At 29.9% G+C, this 23,648-nt stretch overlaps 2 protein-coding genes and 1 non-coding gene across 4 annotated transcripts; 2 read left to right on the top strand and 1 right to left on the bottom strand.

The window, feature by feature from the left end:
- Nucleotides 1–3,066: 3,066 nt before the first annotated feature.
- TRNAN-GUU (transfer RNA asparagine (anticodon GUU)) lies at nt 3,067–3,140 on the bottom strand. The gene has a single exon. It is a non-coding gene; the product is annotated as a tRNA-Asn (tRNA).
- Nucleotides 3,141–6,171: 3,031 nt separating this feature from the next.
- On the top strand, nt 6,172–16,554 carry LOC101257125 (double-stranded RNA-binding protein 4). Of its 2 annotated transcripts, none has more exons than XM_004231942.5 (5): nt 6,172–6,656; nt 7,970–8,232; nt 12,402–12,612; nt 12,725–13,136; nt 16,185–16,554. In XM_004231942.5, the coding sequence occupies exons 1-5, from the start codon at nt 6,395–6,397 to the stop codon at nt 16,246–16,248; spliced, it is 1,212 nt and encodes a 403-aa protein (XP_004231990.1). In that variant the 5' UTR covers nt 6,172–6,394; the 3' UTR covers nt 16,249–16,554. The 2 variants fall into 2 exon arrangements, with proteins under 2 accessions (XP_004231990.1, XP_019068083.1); XM_019212538.3 differs by lacking the exon at nt 16,185–16,554 and adding an exon at nt 13,706–14,035.
- Nucleotides 16,555–21,424: 4,870 nt separating this feature from the next.
- On the top strand, nt 21,425–23,648 carry LOC101248268 (transcription factor RHD6-like). The gene is made up of 5 exons (XM_004233572.5): nt 21,425–22,156; nt 22,529–22,645; nt 22,739–22,804; nt 22,901–22,966; nt 23,151–23,648. Exons 1-5 carry the CDS (start codon nt 21,563–21,565, stop codon nt 23,259–23,261), a joined length of 954 nt encoding a protein of 317 aa, XP_004233620.2. The 5' UTR covers nt 21,425–21,562; the 3' UTR covers nt 23,262–23,648.

Here is a 23,648-nt window from a genome sequence, read left to right as displayed (position 1 = left end):
AGCTTAAATCAGTGACGTGCAAAAAAAAAGCGTGATTTCTCAATAAAACTAGATATTTTATGTATATATTTTTTGTATTATATGTTGATATTCATGTTATAAAAAGGCTAAATGGGGCACTTGGGTTTGATGTGGGTTTTTTTTACCTATAGCATAATAAAAGGGATAATTGTATATAATAGCAAACTAATAACCTAAAATAAATGAAATAGTTAGGGTTTGATTTAATTGTACTTCATAGCAAACGTTTGTCAAAATTTGTCAGTCGCCTCTCTCTCAAAAATCTCGGTCGCCACTTTCTCATTCTCGCTCCAATCTATCGCTCGCTTTCTAACTTTTTATACAAACACAAGTGTATAAAAATTGTTTCTATTTATATAAAGCAGAGAAAATTGTATAAATAGATATATTTTTGTTCCTCTTTCTCCCCTCTTCCAGATCTCGCTCGCAACCCTCGTCTTTCTCACTTATACAAACAAAAACGAAATGTATAAATTGCGTTTCTGATTGTATAAAGCGTGAGAAAATTGTATATACACATGCAAGTACATATATTTTCGTCCTATACACTTATAATTATACAATAAAAATACTCCCCTGCCTAGTTTCTTTTGCCTTTCTCTTTTTCTCGTTTTATACAAATTCAAACTGTATCTAATTTTTCTCTTTCTCGTTTTATACAAACTCAAATTGTATCTAATTTCTCTCTTTCTCGTTTTATACAATTCGATTCAATTGTGTATTTCCTGTCCAAGTCTCTTTTATCTTTATCTTTCTCATTTTATACAAATTCAAATTGTATATAATCGTTCTATACACTTATAATCATACAATTCGTTTTATACACTTCGTTTATATAATTCTCTGCTTAAGTGTTTTTCTCTTTCTCGTTTTATACAATTTGTTTCAACTGTATATGTATAGCGAATTATACAGTTCTTATATTTGCTATGGAACGCAATTATGTAAACTTTGTTATAGCATACAAATATGAATTTTTTATTTGCTATATTTGAAAGTTGCCCATAATAAAACTCATGTTTTAGAAATATTAGATTCAACTCTATTTTGAATTAGTAATTAAATGTTGACATGGCTATATAGTCCAATATTATCTCAACCTAATTAGAGAAGACTTGAATATATAAAGAAGTCATTGCCTCATTACGATAAGGTAAGAACATAAACATAAAAAGTTATATTAAAGAGTTGCAATTATACACTAAAAACTATTTTGTAATCTTGTTCAATTAATATATTATATAGGAACTAGATGGACCTGAATACAATAAAATAGATAAATATGATTTATATATTTCAATAAATTTGTCATTGATAATTATAAGACAAATTGTAACTTGTAAGTAGTCAATTATATTTGAATGAAAAATGAAATGCATAGATGGATGCAATTAGATTTGACTTAATGGTGCTTCCATCAAACCAATGATTAATTAAGAGGATAATAATATATATATTATGCAAATATAAACATATTAATTAACAAATGGAGAGAGAAAACAATTGGTAAATATTCGTTTTGCTCCCAGTCCCACAACAAGAGGTACAAGTAACTATGTGGACCATGTGCCCCCTTAAGTATTGACTTTAGGAGTCATTTGACGTACATAGTTATTCAATACAAAAATCAAAGAGATAATTTATTTTATAAATATATATATATATATATATATTTTATTTTGTCTAATAAATATTATTTATTAACTTATATATTTTTCAAAATATTAGATTAAATAATATTTTTTAATGAGTGTGTCAAATTAATAGTGAATTGTTGGACCGAGGGAAAATTGATTTTAGTAAAGGATCACACAAGTTATCCCAATCATTTGATTGTCTCAATTTACGAGGTACTCTCATTTTTTGAGAGTCAAATAATTTATGTTTGATCATAATTTTGCGTGTGAAATCTTCAATTATTTTGAAATAAAATTTGTATATTTATAAACTACGTAAAAAATATCATAAATCACAATAATTGATAATTTAAGATAATTTAAAGACGTGTGAAAAATTCATGATTATAAAATAAAATTATTTAAATCACAAAATTCAAAAAATATCGCAATAAATTGAGACAAATAGAATACTAAAATACTTTTATCGGAACTCGAAAGTAATTCAGTATATTGATTTGGTCTGCTGTTGAAAAATGTATAAATAATTCTTTTTTATGCCATTATTGGTGAAGGACCGACGGGAGGTAACTCTCTTCAAATATTCCAAGAACAGAAGGGAAAAAATAGGTCTTACTTTATATTTGTTGATTTTTTTGTTTGTTTACATCATAAAACAACTAAAAAGGAATTCTTGTTAATCGAATTGATAATTTTGAATAGAAATATTATATGGTTAAGCAAATTAAATTTACTTAATTACTCATCATGGTTATAATTTGTAATAATTATCACTCACAATTAATAATATGCATTAATTATGTAGGCTGACTGTGAGTTTGTATAATTAACACGTTTGTATATGTATAATTCGTTAGAATATATAAATATAATATACAATTAGCTAACCGATATACATATACATATACACCTCTCTTCTCTCACCAATCTCGTTTGTCATATATACAATTGCATGTGTTATACACAATTATCTAACCTATATACATATACAATTCACTTCTCTCCCACTCTCTAGCTTGCCTCTCTCTTCCCTCTTCGAATATCGCTTGCCTCTCCTCCCTCTCCTCCCTCTCTCAATCTCTCTTGTCATATATACAAACACATCACCTCTCTCCCATTCTCTCGCTTGCCTCTCTCTTCCCTCTTCCAATATCGTTTGTCTGTCTCCTCCCTCTCTCTTGTCATATATATATACATATACCTCTCTCATCAAACTATAATTATGAAAAATAATTAATTAATTTTTGAGTGACTATATATGAAAGTTTTGGTTTTGATTTTGAATGAGCTCTGGTTTTGAATGAGCTCCCGAATCTGTCTTGTTGCACCTGGTATCAAAATCAGATGATGCGGCCCACATGGTTCATGTATAATCCAGCCCAATTTCCTAAAAAATATTAATTTTAATCGCTAGAAGGAGGGCTTGAACCTCCGACCTTGTGGTTAACAGCCACACGCTCTAACCAACTGAGCTATTCCAGCTACATGTCAGTTAAATATTTTTTTCTTTTTATATTCTTTTAATCCAAATTCACAACTTAGCTCATTTTGTCATTTTTTGAGAAAAATATTTGACTATTTCAAAAAAGTATGATATATAGTTATAAGTTCAAAAGTTATTAAAAATGCTTTTAAGTTTGTATTGTCATTTTGTAATGAATATACTTTGAAAAAATAATCTTATAACAATTAACAAAAACAAAATAATAATATGACAAAAACGATACATTAATCATATATTTAAACTTGTTACATATTGAATTAAAAAAAACATAATTTTGAACAAAAATTCAATCAAAATGATGACATGACGGAATAATAATTGTCCACGTCATCATTTTTTAAATTAAAAAATCAAAATTCTGAATAAAAATTGAATAATATTTTTAATTAAAAAAATTGATAATGTGGCTGAATCACAATTGCCACGTGTCAAAAATAGTTTTGCAAAACCACTGTTAAAAAATAATGGAATGAATGAGTTTTTTGTTGACGGTAATAGTATAAATGAGTCAAACTTTTAATTGATGACATAAATGAGCATTTTCTGAAAGTTTATATTTGAGCCTTTTCCCTATACAAAAATTGCTCCCTCCATCTCAATTTATGTGGCATCATTTCCGTTTAGGTCAATCCCAAAAAAAAGTGTCATATTCCTTATATGGTAAGTATTTAAATGTATAATTTATCTTTTATTCTTATTGATCCTATTTAATTTTAAAGATAGTATTCTAATATATTTATGTGAAGACAAAAAAGTGAATTTATTTTTTTGAATGACAATTTGATAAACATTTTATAGTCTTCATTACTTTTTATACTTCGTACCTGATCAAATGTTACTATATAAAATGAAATAGCTGAAGTATTTTTTTCTCTCCAAATTTTGTATAAATAGCAGAGAAGAGTGATCATTAATTACTAATGGAGTAATACGATTGATAAATATTGGTAAGAATTAATAAATGATGGGTTATTTGAAAATATAAAATATAAAAATTTGGATAATTTATTGATTTTAAAAATATCTAAATATAAAAATTTGGCCCAAATACTTTGAATACAATTTTTTGAAAATTTAGAGGTCTTTGGCAAGTATATTTTTCAAGAAATATATAATAAGAAATTATTTTTTAATTTGTCGCAATTTTTTCCCGCAGTAATTTTTTTATGGCCAAATAAATTCTTAATTTCATGACCTTCATGATTATGTCTAATTACTTAATTTTATGTCCTTTTGAAACGCTCGGTGACAATAAAAACAAAGGAAAAGGAGAAAATCATCTACAAATTGCACATAGAAAAAATATATTAATTTGTTTTCATAAATTGATCGACATAAATAAGTAAATTGAAAATACTTATATATGAAAATCGACTTTGTACTTTTTAATTTTACGTGCTAATAATAAAGATTATTTCTAATATTTACGTTTTTTGTCCTCATCTATTTAAATAAACTATTAACTTTTCTTTCTAAGTTATCATAGAATAAAGACTTTTAACTATTAACATATAAACTTATTTAACTTTTAACTATAGTTATCCCCATTTGTCAAAATATAAAATAAATTGAATTTTGTGTCTGCGTTTAAAATTTACATTTGACAAATATCATTAATTATTAATTGAAAAATTGAACATACAAGTTTCATGGGACTAGTGTCTTATAAGTTCAAATGATATAGTAATTATTATTCGTCAAATATAACTTAAAGATTTTATTAATTGATTGCAACTAGAAGTCACATTTTTCAAAAATTACTAAAACTAATTCAAAAAGTCAATCTACAAATCGCATGGGACAAGCGTCTGATGAATTAAACGACTTAGTTTATTATAATTCGTCAAATATAACTTAAAAGTTGCATTAAGTAATTGCGATTAAAAATCACATTGGTCAAATATCATAATCACTAATTCAAAAACTCATCTTACGAATCGCATGAGACAGATGTTTAAACATGTATGTATCACAATTCGTCAAATATATTTATAAATTGCATTAACTAGTTGCGACGAAAAATATATTGATTAATACCGTTAATTACTAATTCAAAAAATTGAACTTACAATTCGCATTGGACAAAGTCTTATGAATTTAACGATGTAGTTTATTATATTTCGTCATATATAACTTAAAAGTTGCCTTAACTAATTGCGACTAAGAATCACATTGATCAAATATCATTATTCACTAATTCAAAAACTCAGCTTATAAATCGTACGATAATGTAGTTATCACAATTCGTCAAATTTACTTATAAATTACATTAACTGATTGCGACTAAAAATCATATTGGTTAATACCATTAGTTACTAATTCAAAAAATTCAACTTACAAATCGCATGAGACAGAGTCTTATGCAATTTAACAATGTTGTTTATTATAATTTGTCATGTGTAACTTAAAAGCTGTATTAACTAATTGTGACTAAGAATCACATTGGTCAAACATCATTATTTCACTAATTCAAAAACTCAACTTACAAATCGCACGAGAATATAGTTAATCACAATTCGTCAAATATATTTGTAAATTGCATTAACTGATTACTACTTAAAATCAGAACTGACAAATATAATTAATTACTAATAAAAAAAGCTTAGCTTACAATATGTAACAAATACATTATGAATCATAAATAAAATTTCACCAATAACTTATTTCGATCGTTTTATATCATATTATATTTTAAAATATGTTATTTTGATGAATACGAAATTATATATATATTTTTTTATTATTATACAAATCAACAATGTAAAGATAATTTTAAAAAAGAAATTATTATTTTATAAGATAAAGTTAAAAAAAAATTAATTACACAAAGAAATAAAATAAATAATTAATTAAACAAAGAAATAAAATAGTAAGTAATTAATTATTAAAATTTAACGATACAATGTAATAAATCTCAAGAGAAATACTCCATAATCAAATTGTACTAAGTTAATAATTACGTCTATTAAAATTTAACTATATAATATAATAAATTCAAGAAAAATACTCGACAACTCAATATTATATTCTACAGTATTACAAATATATGTAAAAAAATGATTGATTAATAACATTATATGAGTTCAAATCCCAATTTCTTTTGACTGAGAAATTAACCTAGCCTATTGCAAAATGTTGTGTGTTTAGTGTAGTGTGTACCAAGAGATACAAATTGCCTTCTCTTTCAGTGAACTCTAGAACAACAGCTTGAGAAATATCATCTTCTTCAACCATGGAGGAAGTGAATACCGTGACTCAAAGTTCTGAACAGCCCATCGAAATGGCCGAAGTGAATACTGTGACTAAATGTTCTGAACAGCCCATCGAAATGACCGAAGTGAATACCGTGACTCAAAGTTCTGAACAGCCCATCAAAATGGCCGAAGTGAATTCTGTGACTCAAAGTTCTGAACAGTCCATCAAAATGGCCGAACATGTGATTATTCAAAATCCTCAACCAAACATTTCTGAAACTGAAAAAGGACGGCGTCGATGTAAGTTTTTTCTTTCTCTGTTTTGCTGTCAAGTGCTGGTAGAGATAGTATTCTTTTGATATTATTTTAGGTGTTTGGTTTCTGGATCTGTGAAACCCATCAACGTAGAAACTGTTAATTGTATTATTTGACTTGAGAGGTGATAGAAAATGGGCTTTTGTGGTTATTCTTCATTTTTGCTATTATACGGGATGTTTGTGTTCTTGAACAGGGGTTTCTAGGAGAATAAGTGGTTTCTTACTTATTTTCTTTGTGTTCGGTAGGTAAGAAAAATATATTATCCTAAAAGCATTTTTGATATAATCCAGTAAAATATTATGGGAGTTGGGAAGGTAGAGGTGTGAGGTGGTGTGGATGAGGGTTATGGGGGGTGGCGGTGAAGATAAAGTTGAGGCTGGAGAGGGCACAATCAATGTGGAATGGCACTTGCGGAACTTGTTTTCCCTACTTTCATTAGGTAGTCATTTTCCTCATTTTCAAGGAGCTTGTTTTCCTCATTTTCAAGGAGCTTGTTTTCGTAGAGAAAATGTTTTCGAAAATATTTGACCAACCGAACATGAGAAAATTGGTTCACAATTAAAACACCCTTAATCTAGGGGAGCATCAGTTTTGTGTCTATAATTTGTGAACTAGGGAGGTTCTTCAAGAGTAGCATCAGAACAATGAGATTTCTTTGTTTTTACTTCTTTCCTTAAAGGAAAAGAAACACTTCTGATAAGGAGTAGAGAAGAAATCATGCTAGTACTGGGATTTCTCCCCTGGCTTATGGGCATCTCGTGTTAAGAACTCAGTGGTGCGTCCAAGTTCCTGTGGGGTAAGCCCAGTTAGGGGTTAGAGCTCTTCCTATCGGGAGTTATGTTCTCTCTTCCCATCACACCTACCCCTTGCTGGTACTGCAAGGTTTTTCTTGAATGGTTTACAAAAGTAATGAACTGAGTAGAAGCCTAGGGTGCTGAATTAGCAGGATGATGCATCCTACACCCTACACCCTGGAAGGTTTTTTCTTGGATAAAGATTTATCTGAAGAATCAGTGCATGATTTATTTGGTTTGTACGCACATATATAGGTGTGTGCTAGTGTATATAACATGAAGAATGCAGTAGGTTTTCAAATTAGTTTTCAGAAATATGATTGTATATATGTTTTGAATAGAAACAGTTATTCAAATCTTGCTCTTTAGCCCCCCCCCTTTTTTTTATAGAAGACGACGAACAACAGATATTTTTGGTTTAACATGTTTGAAACTCTTGCAACCTAATGTGTTTATGATACTAGCTCCACTCTGACTTGATATTGTCATTTCTCGTTGTAGATATTCATGTGGAATTCATTCACAAGAATCGCCTACAAGAGTTGACCCAGCGGTCGTCCCTAGGTCGTCCTGTTTATCACACTGTCAATGCAGGCCCTCCGCATGCACCCCTCTTTAGATCCAGTGTTTTGGTGGATGGGGTTTGGTATACCTCTCCTAACACATTTTCACATGTAAAGGCTGCAGAGCACGATGCCGCCAAAGTTGCTTTGATTGGCGTGAAAGAAAAGCTTAAACATGAGGGATGCCCTCTTATTCGTGAGGTTTGTTGTGTTCTTGCTAAATAATATATTTTGGCTATTCAGTTTTTTAAGAGTCTAAATACATATTTAGTTGCTAGGTGATTTTCTCAAAGGAACATCTTATTTAAGGCATGCATGATTTTAAAGTGACGCTCACTTTCATAAATGGGCCTTGAATTTTATTATATCTTTGGGCGATGCATTAGGGTTAGAGTACTGGATATCTTGTGGTTAACAAGGTTGATTCATGATTATCCTGAATTATGACGCTGATAATGTTGTAATATGTGATGAAACTCTCTTCTTTCTCCAACTGAATGGGTCAGTAGATGAAAAGCATGGAAGCTGTAAAATGAAAAAAAAGTGTACTCATGCCCTTCATATAAGTTGGTGTATACTGAGGCATTACAGTATCATATTCATTTCTTCTGTCCCAAATGTTGTTTCAGAGTATAATCAGTTTCCAAAGTACAGCCTAGTAATTACCAAGTACCAGTTCTTCTGAAGAATTTTTTTTCACCTTCTATATAAGTCAACTTAATTTCGGAGGAAGTACTCTTGTTTTTGCTCTCTATTACCCATTGTCATGTTTTAATTGGCACTGCACCAACGAATTTAACTTGAGCGGTGGAATTAAGTAACTATAAGTATTTTGATCTTGATGAATAGGTTCCTATAGCTTTGTACTTTAGCCCCTGGGAAGAAGATGTGATGGTGGCATGTCACAAGTTTTTTCTGAGAAATAGCTGTAATTTTGATGGGCAGGTTTAGTTAATATCTTTCATATCCACATAATGGTTAGACCAAGCTGGTTACGGGTTGAAAAATTCATAGTTTTGGTAGATTATTTACCAATTTCATTGAGTGAAACAGGATGATTCTCTTTGTTTGAAGTGTAAAACACAAATTTGTTTGTCAATAAACTGAGAGAACCCGTAGGACTAGAAGATACTTCCGACAAAATTATGTGTAAAGTGTAAAAAATTACCTCTGTGCTTTAACTTTTAAAGGTCATTTGGTAATTGGTTAGAGTTATGCAAGTATTATTAATGTATGTATTAGTTATGAGCGAATCTATGTATTATGCAAGGATTAGTTATGCATGTATTAGCAGTGTTTTGGACGGCGAGATGCGACAAACGGCGACAAGGGCCTGCCTCGCCACGCAGCGAGGCGCTCGCCTTTTTGAATCGAGGCGCCAATTAATACCAAAAATTAAAAACATGTAATTGCGCATATAATATTCAAAATTTCAATAACAATTACATATATTACAAATACTATAATGATTACTATAGAAGAATTAATTTTTTTTCAAAAAAATAATGGACAGCAGTCACAACACAGTGAAAGCAGAAAGCATTTTACTGTAATCCGAGACAAAACAGAGAGCGAAGAAAACAGAGGAAAAAAAAGAGTAGTGAAGGCAGGGAGCAGTGAAGAGTGAAAGAGAAAGAGACGAATGGAGCAGCAACTCGAGGGAAAGAGACGAAGAAGAGAGCAGCGACTGAGGAAGAGAAGAAGAGGAATACACGAAAGTCTGATGAAAGTTTGAAAATAGAAAAAAAAACTAATATTATTAAGTTAAAACTTTTTTTAAAAAAAAATCAAAATGGCGACGCCATTTACGTCGCCATTGGGTCACCTCGGGTTGCCTCGGCTCGCCTATTTGAGGTCGCCTCGCCTCAGTGGATAATGGCGACACAGCCTCGCCATTCGCCAAAGGCGCTATGGCGAGCGCCTTTCACAACACTATATTAGCTATTACACCTTCTTCTATCCTGCATAAAATGATAAATAGATTCCCTCACAACTTATACAGGTATGAGTTATGCGGGTTTCTGAATTATCAGCCAAAGTTCATATAAGTAAGACGAAAATCAATACATAGATAACTTGTTTCTTATCCAACTACCAAAGGGCACCTTAATGCTATGTAATATATATGAGCTCACTGGAGACCTTTCCCTTTTTAACTTACCATAGTTGATATATTATCAACTTCAATCACATATATTGTTCAGTTGTAAGTGATAAAAAGCATTTTTTTTGCTAACGGTCATATGAAAATTAGTCAATTTTAAAGTACTATTCGGATATTCCCTTTTCTTCCGGAAAACGTGGTAGGTGAGTCAACTTACTCTTGACTAATTCCAATGTCTACCTGCTACCTTCCACCACAGTTTTTGTCTGAACAACTCTGATAATCATTGATAAGAAAGAAGTCAAAGAACCTGGTTCTTGGAGTAATTGTACCGGAGACAACTGTTAAAAGAACAAGGTCCATGTGCAGAGTTATAATTGAACCTGATACGGGTACAAGAAACATATGGATTTGTTCAGGTTCACATAACCTGGTTACTTACTAGGTTGCGGTGAGTGAAGGTTGGTCTCATGAAAGACTTGAGTAAGAGTTCACATCTTACTAAGTCATGATGATCAACATGAAGCTGGTTCTAGGGGGGAGCTTGCATTTGAGTACGCATGCGACTACAGTGATTGAGTTATATTCTGTTATGGGTTTGCCAATATCAAAATGGGGAAAATTGTTGAGCGAAGAGCCATGAGTTAGGAAGCTATGTGCTAAGCTAACAATGTGAAGTTTTGATGATTAATAGATGATTAGGAAAACATAACAAACATATACAAGAACCAGATGTTATACATGTCTCAAATAAGGACTAGTAGTGATTATCTGAGAACAACCAAAGAACGAATTCCTTAATATGTCTACTACAAGAGATTCCATCAAGAGTACACTGCAAGGCTTGAAGAAACCAGGTCCTTCACATTAGTCTTGATTCTTGAAGTTGACAGTTGATCGAGAGCAAAACAGATTCCAAGTGCACTGAAGGATTCCTTGAGAAATTACGATTACGTAATCTGGTGCAGTAAGGAACAAGAAGCAATATATTTGCACATGGAAGAAGCTTTAATAATAAGAGAAGGTCGACGTTAAAGAACGATGGAAATAAGGTGAAACTTGGATTAGGTTCTTGAATTCTTGAACTAATCCATGTTGAGTTGGGAGAACAAAAAATGACCATCTACTACTATATAAAGCGTCATGTTGATGTTGTTGAGGAATCCACTCAGTGAGAAAAGAGATCATACAAAGAGAATAAGAACAAGGTCTTATCACAAAGTTTTTTTTGGTTTGAGGTGAGTCACCTGGCAACGACAAAAGAACCTCTTCCTATCCAGATTTATTATTACAGTTCTTGTTGTCTAGTTTGTTTCGTTGAGCATAACTTGTAACCTTTACATTCCTAGCTATTTGTCATAGCTGTTGTTTGGACTTTGGAACTGTCTGGGCTTCCTTCACTAAGTAGAGTCTTGAAAGAAGTGAGATACAATTAGGACAAATCGTAAAGGGGAAAAGGTACTATAGTTGTAAACCCTGTGGTTATAGAGTTGTAACATAAATCAGTGACTCAAATTTAGTGGTAGTTTGGGAGGGAAATACTACAAGGCAGGTCGCGGTTTTTTGTTCTTGGGGAAGGGGTTTTTCCAGTAAAATCTTGTGTTAAATATTTTATTTCTGCATTTACCTATTCCATAGTTGCTGGTTCTTCAGTATATAGGTGGAGTCAGAAAATAACACTTGATTTTTCACAAGAAACTCAGAGAGAGAGAGAGAGAGAGAGAGAGTGGGTGGGAATAGACTATTTATCTCTAGCACTGTGATGTTGAACATTTATGTTCACTTTTATTTTGCATATATGGATGTATAGGGTACATTTTGAGTTAAAAAAGTTCATTTATTTATGCGTGAATTGTTGAAGAGCCAGAGAATGTGACTTAATGGAAAAGCTTTCAGTTATAGCTGTTGTACTAGTATGGCGTTTGGATATTAGATGGGCACATTCTGTTTCAAAAAAGTAGGTTGATTTATTTATCATGTGTTAAAGAGCCAGAGAATGAGGCTAATTGGAGGGCTTCAGTACTAGTGTGGTGTCCGATCTTAGGTCTAGCAGACAGGTTCTTTGTTTCTATAGTTTCTGAAATTTTAAACTTATGCTCCAAAGATCAATTGATCCCAATCTGTTTCAACTCTTGGTCAAATCAACCCTATAAAAGTTCTCTATATCCATTTACACCAAAGCTGGAACTGGAAGGTGTTCTCTGACAGTCTGCATTATATATCCTTTTTCATATTTCTAATACTATTTTACCTTTATGTACTCTAGGATACAGTGTTTTGCAAGTCTATCCTAAATGAGTATGCTGTTAAAATGAACCTGGAGAAACCTACTTATCAGACAAGTCAATCTGTGGCAGTGCTTCCTGTTTTTAAGTCTACCTCGTTCTTCAATGGTATTCATTATACGGGAGAAATCGGGAAAAACAAGAAAGAAGCTGAACAGCTGGCAGCTCGAGCTGCAGTTATTTCCATCTTAGGTTAACCACCTTCTCCCAAAACCTCTTCCGGAAAAGGAAGGGGATCTCAATATTTAATCTTTCAAGTGCTTCCTTGTAATGAAGTGTTAACTTTTCATCACTTATTTTGCAGAAAATGGTGCTGGAACTGTGATGTTTGAGATCATTAGGTCTAAAGGCAAGCTTTATGCTGCACTAGATAAAGTTCAGGATACAGGTGATGTTAATGCTGGCTTCTTGCCAATGGAATTTGGTCGTCCACTTCATGTGGAAAAAAGAAAAGAAGCTGAAATTAGTGAAGGTGCTGGGGAAAAGGCTAATAGTGGACTTTTAGCATATAGTTTGGGACAACCTAGTGACGTTCAGGCACCAGGTCAGCTTCATTTATTTAAAAGACCAAAGTCAGGATCTTCAACAGTGGAAGTGGCGCCTCCCATAGTATTTGTGCCCCCTGTCCTGGATCCATCTTTGCTTTGCTCAACTTCTGGAAAGAAACGGCGAAACAAGAGGAAAGCAAAGAAAAAAAATGTGCAAGTTGACCCTCAGTAAGTTTTCTAACTTGTTAGAAAGTTTCTATATTTGTTATACATGTCTAGATAATTGTATGGTAAGTAGACATAGAATGCTATTAAAGGTTTTGTGATAATTAGGTTTGCTATTGATTAGGCATCTCCAACCCTACACTCTATTTTACTCTTCAAATATAGAGTTATCTATTTTTTCAGACAACCAACTCCTACCCAGTTCTCTATTTTACTCTCTAAAAAGGAATCTTTTTCTCTCTCTTCAATATTTTATTTATTATTTCTATTTCGTTCTTATTTTCTTATTTCATAATATAAATCCCTTATTTTTTCCCCCAATAATTACGATATATTCGAAATTTCATTTTATATAAAATGATATTTTATTTGAAATTTTTAAGGAAAAAAAACATAAATTTCAAGAAAATATGCTTATAATATACAAATTAATGGACAAATTCTAATAAGATTGCAATACAATTACATAAGCACTCAATTTTTGAAATTATTACGTTGCTTCTATAAATGCTCTATTAATTCATATGAAATTCAAAATGAGCATTATCGTCCTTATTTTTTTTTATGTATAGCTAAAAATTATTCAAATCGGCGATGTTCATCTACCACCATTTCCGTCGTTGGAGTTGGAACCTCTACGACATCTTGAATTGTTGCATTAAGATCATGTTCACCCTCAATTACGATGTTGTGCAGTATAATACATGTAGTTATTATTCATGTAGCAATTCATTTTCTCAAAAATGTGAGAATCTTATAATAATTGCAAAACATGATTGTATAACTCCGAATGCACGTTCAACATCTTTTCGGTATGATTTTTGCTTCATTCCGAATTAATTTATTATGTTATGTATTGTATTTTATCTTGTATTTAAATTATAATATTATGTATTGTATAATTATGTGGTATTTAAATTATCATATTATATATTTTATTTTTAAATTAAAATTTCCATCTTATCATTTTAATTGTGTTTATTCTTTATAGTGAAAATTAATAATAAAATCAAATTATCTCATTGATGAAAATTAGAAAAAATTAAAATACTATTAATTCGGGATGAAAGTACTATATATTAAATAATTATTTTTTTCAATAATATTATATTACATTTAAAAAGAAGTATGAATATTAGATATTTAATTAATGACATTATATGTAAAAGTATATGTCAATTAGAAAGTAATAGAAATAATAATAATAAAATAGTCAAAAAGTAAAATAGAGAGTGAATTTGGAGAACTACTATTCACATCTCTATATTTGAAGAATAGAGAGTGATATAAAGATGGGTTGGAGTGTCCATTCTCTATTTTACTCTCCAAATATAGAGAATGAAGAGTAAAATAGAGGTGGGTTAGAGATGGTCTAAGAAGTCTGTTCTATGTTCACAAACAATCAAACAAATGTTCTGTTCATTTTTTCCTTTTGCCGTCTATATCCCTCCTTTTCCCCTTCATGAGTGACTAAATCTATCTGTTTGCCACTCAGGATTACATTCTTCCACACCCTTTAGTTGTTACAGCCCGACTCTAGCAAATTGGTTTCTGGTCATAGATACCGTATCAAGTCATAAGTTTATTAGTAGACCGTATTATAAATATCTTATAGAGAGGAACACAATTGTAAAACTATTGTCCTCAAAAGTTTTGCAAAAACACAGTAGTGCATTTGTTACTTGCTTCTCCTGCACCATCAATCATTTATGGTTAATATAATGAGTTAATATCAACTAATTTATCGAGTTAGCCATATATGTCACCTAACCTTCCTAATTAGTTGTCCATGTAAGCTGTGACACATCAAAACTGTGTTGTTCATGTAGCAGTATGCACTACACATTTCCAGCACTTAGTGCGCAAGCATGTAATTGTGTCTCTATCAACAATATAGTTTTTTTTAAAAGGAAGTTTCTCTTCTGCAGTTTTTAGTACTTCTAATTTATTTATTTTATGAGAAAGCAGCAGAATAATTAAATTCCCTATACAAGAACTACCACAAGGCCCTCTTTTATGTTTAAATATTCAAAATTCTCAAAAGATAAATATCTATTTTAGACCACTTATACTTGAATACAACAACATACTTAATGTAGTCCCACATGCCACTTATACTTGTATGCAATAAAAAATTTAACTTCGTTCTTGAAATTGTACCCAAGTCGAGGAGGGAACAAGAAGTTGGAAAAAGATAAATGTTGGTTGTTAGTACAGATGCTAATTTGCTTAAAGCTCGGATCACATTAGCCTTCTAACTAAATACCAGTTACTTCCTTTGCAATGTATTGGGATAAAAATATAGCATTTGTTAGTTTAAGGTTACTTACTTGTCAAAGGGCTACCTTGAAAAGCTACTGCGACTCTTGTCTAATTATGAAGTGAAGATAGGGAAGAAAATCCCTGACAAGGGAAGAAGTTGGTCACATTCTAAGTTGAATGAGTAACAAACATGTAAGTGGTTCTCAATTACAAACTTATTATGAAGCTAAGATAAAGAAAAACTTGGAGAAGAAAAAGAGTTTATTTTGTGAAACAACCTAGTTGAACGAGAACCATTCAATTAAAGATGGATGAAAAATACAAGAGAAAATGCAGGAAATGTTGTTTACTTGTGGGTGCCTGGCCATTCTCATTTGAGAGTTTTTGCTTTCATGAGGTTTTCCGCTTTGACTTCTTCAGAGGAATTTATTCAGTGTTTTGCTTTTTTGTCTTCAAGAGAACCTAGTGTGATTAGTGACAGTATAAATTGTATCAGGAACTATAATATTTAGAACTCATAGAGATCTAACAAATGTTCTATTTCTGTGACTAATTCGCGCTCTCCATCTCTCACTACTCACTGATTACACTAACTAATCATATAAATCTTACTCCTAGATAGCAACCATACTATGAGTTTTTCTCTTAATGATAGTCCTGCTACCTCATTTATTTTAACGACCCAAGTACTCTTCAAGTTGTTCTCATATTCACAATCACCAATTTTAATATTTTTTGGTAACTCTTTGTTTTAAGTTTCTTAATCAACAGATCCTCTTATATATGCAGGGTGCCTGCTGCTACATTGCCATTGGCTCAAGCTCAAGCTCCCCCCTGCTCGGTGGCACAGTGAGTTTCTTAAGCGGTTATTGTTGGCAGAGGTGAAGCAACTTAATGAAAACCATGGAACGCCAATTGTGTTTGCTGGGGTTAGTTCATCAGTTGGAATATGTTGCATTTGCTAGAACTGAGTCCAATATCTGTTTCCACTCACCTTAACTACGCATAAATGTATGTTAGTCTCATGTAAGTTTTTGCTCCTTGTAGTAACTTGGTACAGACAGTGTCCGCCTTGTCAAAGACATGCAAGTTTTGCTGTAGTCGTGGATAGTTTCTTTATGGTTTGATAAAAATACTTATGTCTTTCCAGTTTTTGGCACACCTTTTGCTTCTTATAGCCCTTTGTTGCATTGTTGGCTCTAATGTTAATTGCTAATAAGTGAAATGGGTTTCACAAATGCAAGAACCTTAAGGTGAGAAATGCAGATTACCCAAGACCATATTATGAGTGTTTTTTATAGGTATCTGATCATAATTATTGCATTAATTAATTCATAATAAGTATAATTAGTTATCTGAAAACTAAAGCAGGTCACAATGCAACTTATATTCGTGAAATTTTGTGTAAATAATCTTCTTTTTATTTTTATTGTATTTTTTTGTCCTTTTAAAACTACAAACTAGAGATCCTTGGAACAAGCTGGAATTTTTAAGAACTGTTGGATCACAGTATAGAATTCTGTATATTATTGCTTGTCCAGCAATATATCACATATACTCATACATTCAAATTTAACATTGTAGATAAGAGTATGGGACATTAATATCATTTGGTATTGAGTCTTTTTCTAATATCAAATTATTTACTTAATGAAAGGTCATGTAACAAACAAATTGAATTTTGATTATTTGGTAATCTGGTGTTTGATATGGTATTGGTGAGTAAAACTTTAGAATTATGGTATTTGGGTTTGCGTTTGGTATGCGATATTAGTATCATTTGGTATTGAGTCTTTTCCTAGTATCAAGTTATTTACTTAATAAAGGTCATATAACAACATATTCATTACTCATTAGTACAAGTCCAAAAAGAAAGTTAAAGAATAAGCATGAAGAATCTAAATATATATCTTTTAGTTGTATCAATTTGCTTTTCTTGATGTCTCTTACTTTTTAATTTTCTATTATATCTTGTGTCCACATAAAAAAAAGTAAAAATGAAATTTAATTTACCCTTTCCCAAATTATCAATTGAAATTTAAAATTTTAATATTTGATATCTACTTTTAACTACTCCCTTCGTTTTAAAAAAATGACCTCCTTTCATTTTCGTCTGTTTAAAAAAGAATAACCTCTTCTTTTTTTTTTGGTTATATTCTAATTTCAGTTTTTTACGTAGCATGTTTAAGCCCACAAGATCAAAGGATAATTTTATACATTTAACATAACTTTAATTTAGGACCACAAGATATAAAAATTTTCTTTATACTCTTAAATTCCATGTCAAATCAAAGCAGATCATCCTTTTGTAACACGAAATCATAAATTTGAGACACCTAAAATTGAACACTGGATGCCCACCCCTAACCCTATTGGCTTGTTCAAGTGTTTAATTATTTTTTCTCATAATCCATTTAATCAAAATTCCAACTCCATGTTTGTTAAAATGCAAAAGTTGCAGCACATATTCCAATTAGACCAATTTTCTTCCCAAATTGGTACAACTATAATGACCATTTATCTACACCATGTGTGAATTGATATGACACAAAATTAAAATAAGTTGGAGTAAATTAAATTAATTGTCTTCATTCATAACACTATTTGTTAAACGAATTAACAAATTTCCTACTGTATTTCTGAATATGTATATATCTTGAAGTTTATTTTACTAATAATTAAACAACAATATAAATTCTAATGATGTCTCTGTCCATGTGCTATCACAGTGACACGTAGCAGTAGCCCATGTTAAAAGAGCAGGATTAAAGGGATCCAGACTTAATTAAATTCAATAAATCTCAGTTGTGTAATTTATTGAGGCTTAATTAGTTGTCTATTAAAGATGTTTTTACATACATATTATCTGCCTCAGATAAGATGGGTTTTTGTAATAACTATTATAAAGGGTGGTACTACGGTCTACATGGGGTAAATAGTACAATATATACTATATAAGTACATGTAGTATTACTCCTTTGGATCTATTTTTAGTTATCATATATAATTAATACTTATTAAAAATTAACGTCAAAAATAATTATCAGTATTTTAAAATATTAGACAAAATTAGTTACTTATTTCTACTTTATTCTTACTCAATTGCCGCTAAAAATACATATTTAGTGACAATTAAAAATTAATTATCGCTAATGATTATTTTTGTTATAGTAATATGTTCCTAAAGCCTTTAGCAATATTATTTCTATGGTACTTAGCTGATACCAAATCAATATTTAACATCGTCAAAGTTATTTTTATTACAGTATAAAGAGATTAATATAGTAAAAAATAGAATAATAATTTAAAATAAAATTATAACATAAGAAAGATAAAGTAATCAAATCACTTTTTTAAAAATATGACAAATAAAATACATTGGAAATATCGCCTTAAATAAAATGTACTATGAAATTTTCTTTTTTTTTTTTTTTTAAAAAAAGAACATAATGTCCTTGAGACATGGAATTTTGTTCATTTCTCAATTCCAGCTTTGATTTTCACATTCCCCATTTCGTCTTGTCTGTCACAAAACACACAAACATGTGGATGACTATCTTCATTGGGTTTCACAAATTTCATTTTTAAAAATTGCTTCATTTATTACTAGTAATTTTATATTACTATTAACTTCTTAAAGAATTACTAACGGTTATAAAAATATTTGTGATCTACTCATAATCTCAAAATTTTTATTGCATCTTTCATTTATCTTTGGTGCAATTACATTTGATATGTTATTTATAATTTCTATTTACATGCTCCTTAATAATAATATAAATTAAAAGTGATGTTTGATTATTATATTTTTATTTATATTTTAAGGTATAATCTGTATTTCATTGAATAGTTTACTTTGTTCATGTGGTAGAATATATTTAAGTGTTTATAATCTTCACGAACAATTAACTATTAAGGTTAGAATAACAATAAAAGAATTAATTTTATTTAAACTTCAAAATAATAAGCATATACTAGACATGTGTTTTTATATATATTTCTTTTGTCTACTTTAATTTATTACTTATTTTTAAATAGATTTTTATATATTTATTTGTCATTTTTAGCATATAAAAAATTATATTTTTTTATGTTTTACTCTTAATATTATATACTTATTTTCCATGAGATCATTTAATAAAGAATACTTTGATAAACTATCTATATCATAAAAAAAAAGTAAATTAAATGGATATGTTAAATTAAATGATAGATAAGTAAAAATAAACGAATAAACTGTGTTAATACTTTTATGAGAGAGGTTATTTATTAGAAGTAGAAGCAACAGTGCCACTATTAGTCAACAAAATGGAAGTTGTGTCCCAATATTAATTAAGGCCAATAATTGGAAAGAAATTAATTCCATGCAAACCACTTGATTATTTGAATATTTAACCTGATTGGGGTGCTGCATGCTATTCAAAATAATACAACTTGACTCATCCCAAATTGTACAGATATTAATTATAAATTTTAATGTAAAACCCTATCGATTATTCGTTGCTTGAGCAATTTAATATGAGAGTCCAAAATTCAATAATTGTGATGAACTTAACATATTAGTGTTAAACTTAACTTGACTATAAAAAATAACTAGAAAATCAGAACTAAGAAATCATGCATCTATTTTTTTTTATGAGATTTAATTTATTATTTCGAACTCAAAGTGAATGAATAATGACCAATATATAGCTCATATTACGAATATATAATCTGAAATCACGAAAATTAAGTTAAAAAGAAAGAATAATGCACAAGTATCCCCTCAATTTATGTCCGAAATCTCAGAGACACACTTATACTATACTAAGGTTCTATGACCTTCCTGAACTTATTTTATAAGTAATTTTCTATCCCTTTTCGGCATTACATAGCACTAGCTTGGAAAAAAAATCAACCAGCATTGGGCCCACAACATAGTGTCATGTAGGTCGAAAAGGGGTAGAAAATTATTAATAGAATAAGTTCAGATGGGTAATAGGACCTTAGTATAGTTTAAGTGTGTGTTTGAGATTTCGAACATAGATTAAGAAGGTGTACTTGTGCAATATCTCTAAAAAGAAATGACTGATCAGACAATAATTTTAAAAAATAAAATAAAATTCCAAGTGAATCTGTCAGCATGTTAAGTATATCTCAATTAAACACAAAAAAAAAAGAATTTTTGAAACAAATTTAGGCTGGAAAAAAGCATGTAATTAGCTAAATGGAATGTGAAATATAATTATAAAATATCCACGTGCTATCTACCAAAGAAAGTTGGTAGGAAATAACACTTCAACAAAACAAAGTCCATATTTTTGGAATTTGAAAAAAAAAACTTATTAAAAATGTATTAATTTTGGAATCTGAGACGTGGGTTTTGCGTAAGAAACGCCGAAGCTTTTGCTGATTTTTATTTTATTTTAACTATACTATTAATCACTTATCTCTTTCTATTCTGACAGCTAATTAATTACTATCAATCTCTATATATATATTAAATCATTATTCCTACTCATATTTGACTTGATATATCCGGTAAATTTGTTTTTACTTAATTCCTATTGTTTTAGATTTGACTTCCCTTAAAAGATGAGGTAAGTTCATCATTTTACTTTAATTTAGTGTTTTTAAAAAAAAATCAAATTAAATAAATTAATTAATTTAACCAATACGTATAAATAAATAAATTGCTTAGTTTTCTCAATTTGATCAATTTCATATTTTTCAAGGGTAAAATAGAAAGAATACTGTTATTTATGTATTGATTTTGTGAAATGATAAATATTAATGAATATTTATTTTTAATAAAGACGATATTAAATAAAATGGAATGTCAATTTTATTATATTACAAAATTAACCATAAGGGTAAAATATGTATGAAATGATAAATGATCTATCGATTATTCAAACTGAATAAGTAAATTAAAATGTGAACATCTATTTTTAATATAATAAACGAATGAAATAGATATTTATTGTAAAATTGGAATTACATTGCAATATCTATATATACTCTAGTATCTTAGTTCCACACTTGTTCCAATAAGACAATTGGACCTTTTTTCACTAGAAACAAACAAAACAAAACAAAATTTAGAGCTATCTAGCTTCTTATTATATTCTTCTAAGATCTTTTCTTTGTTCTTTCTATATACACCACAATTCTCTAAAATCATAAATATGTCTATGGCACTAGCAAAAGAACATGTTATTATGAGTGATACAAAAATGGGCATGGTTGATAATTATGATCAATATTATGAAGGTGAATTTGGGATCAATGATCATTCATCCCCAGAGTTATATGGGATCCATGAAGAACCTCCAAAGTCTATTTTTGAAGAATGTGAAAATTCAGAAAAAACAAGTCCAAAAATAGCCAAGAATTTTGCTTTAAGCAGCTCTAATTCTTCCCTTTCTAGCCCTAGTAGTTCCAATTCCAATGCTCAATCTGTTATTAACTTCAAAGGGGTTTATGGTAATTTTATGCATTCAGCAAATGGATCTTTGTTGAGTTTTGAACAAAGTGAAAGATTTTGCCCAAATCCAAGAATGATTAGTAATATTAATCAAGTTGAAGGATCTGTTTGGGAAGATAATAATTTGCATTATCAGAATTGTGTTACTCCTAAGGGAAGTAGTAATACTAGTCCTAGAGTGATTAATGACAATTCCAATAATAATGGAATACCATTTGGATGGTTAAATTCTGAAGCTAATGCAAGCACCACTACTCATATTGATGAATCACGTTTCAATAAGCGCCCATCCACGGTATGTCAGATTATTTTTTATAGGTCAAATACATAAAAAAATATATTATATTTTTATAGGTGACGATCATGAAACTTGAAATTTAGCCCTTACAGAAATCACAATTCTAATTAATAATCCAATTATATTATGTCTCAATACCTTAATCATATTCTTCTTGGTATTTAAGTTTTCCAAATTTTTTATGACATTTCTTTGTAATGAGATTGTAACGTATCCCGTGGCGGATCCAATCAGTAGTTTGAAGCTAGAACCTATTTATATGTACGAAAAATACGTATAAAAATACATTTTGATATTCACTTGAAAAGTAATCTGTCTCAATTCAAAACTCACAACGTCTAAATTCTAATTTAATTTAATTTAATGCAGGAAGAGAGCATGCAAACAAATAAGAAGCAATGTAGTGCGGGTTCAAAAAAGGGGAAACCAAATAATAATAATAATAATTCAATTGGTACAAAGGATCCACAGAGTATTGCAGCCAAGGTTTGCATTTGCTTATTTTTGAAGTAATTAATTTGTAAAATGTTTGAATTATTGCGTGTTTATTAAGATTAAAAAAAGAATGTTTGTTTGTAGAATCGTCGAGAACGGATTAGTGAGCGTCTTAAGATACTACAAGAACTTGTTCCAAATGGTTCCAAGGTATGTACAAGGTTAATTAATTAATAATTTCAATGCTTTTTTTGCTAATTAAATCTTATAGAAATTGATCATAAATATTCATGGTTCATAATACAGGTTGATTTGGTCACCATGTTAGAGAAAGCAATCGGTTACGTCAAATTTCTTCAATTGCAAGTGAAGGTAAATATTTACAAATTATATTAAACTTTTTCTCTTGAATTAAGTTAGTTATTTCATTATTTTGATTTACTAACTTCATTACATAATATAAGAGTAATTATCGATGTAATAATAATAATATTTAACTATTCTATACTTGTTTAATGTATAAAAGTTAAACTCGTGACGTGGTTATTAAATATAGGTGTTGGCAACAGATGAATTTTGGCCTACACAAGGTGGAAAAGCACCAGACATTTCACAAGTAAAAGAGGCAATTGATGCTATTCTTGCTACTCAACGAGACAGAAACTGAACCTCCAAGTGATCATAGTATCGAGCTAGATTATATTTTATTGATAAAAAAGGACGTTTCACAAATAATTGAAGTATCGCAGTGATGGCTTCAAAAGGAAATAAATTTTCCCTTTGAGGATTAATTAATATGGTGGTGAAAATCAGAGCCATAAGTATTATTTATCGGAGTTTTCCTTTGATTATAAGTAAGATAAAAAGGTCATGATTGTGTGACCATTTTATCTAAAATTGAAAAAAAAAATCTTCTTTGTTTAGGTTCGTCTTTTTTGGTCATGCTTTCTCAGTTCAGTGTAATATAGGGATTTTCTTTTTTTTTTCTTTTTTTTTTTGTAATATAGGAATGAAATTTAGTTTTATGGAAGAAGCTGCCTCAATTATTGTTCAA

The sequence above is a fragment of the Solanum lycopersicum genome, chromosome 2 (assembly GCF_036512215.1).
Source record: "Solanum lycopersicum chromosome 2, SLM_r2.1".
Taxonomy (NCBI): domain Eukaryota; kingdom Viridiplantae; phylum Streptophyta; class Magnoliopsida; order Solanales; family Solanaceae; genus Solanum; species Solanum lycopersicum.
Note: the sequence above shows the minus strand (reverse complement) of the source record. Positions and strands in the feature narration are given on the sequence as shown.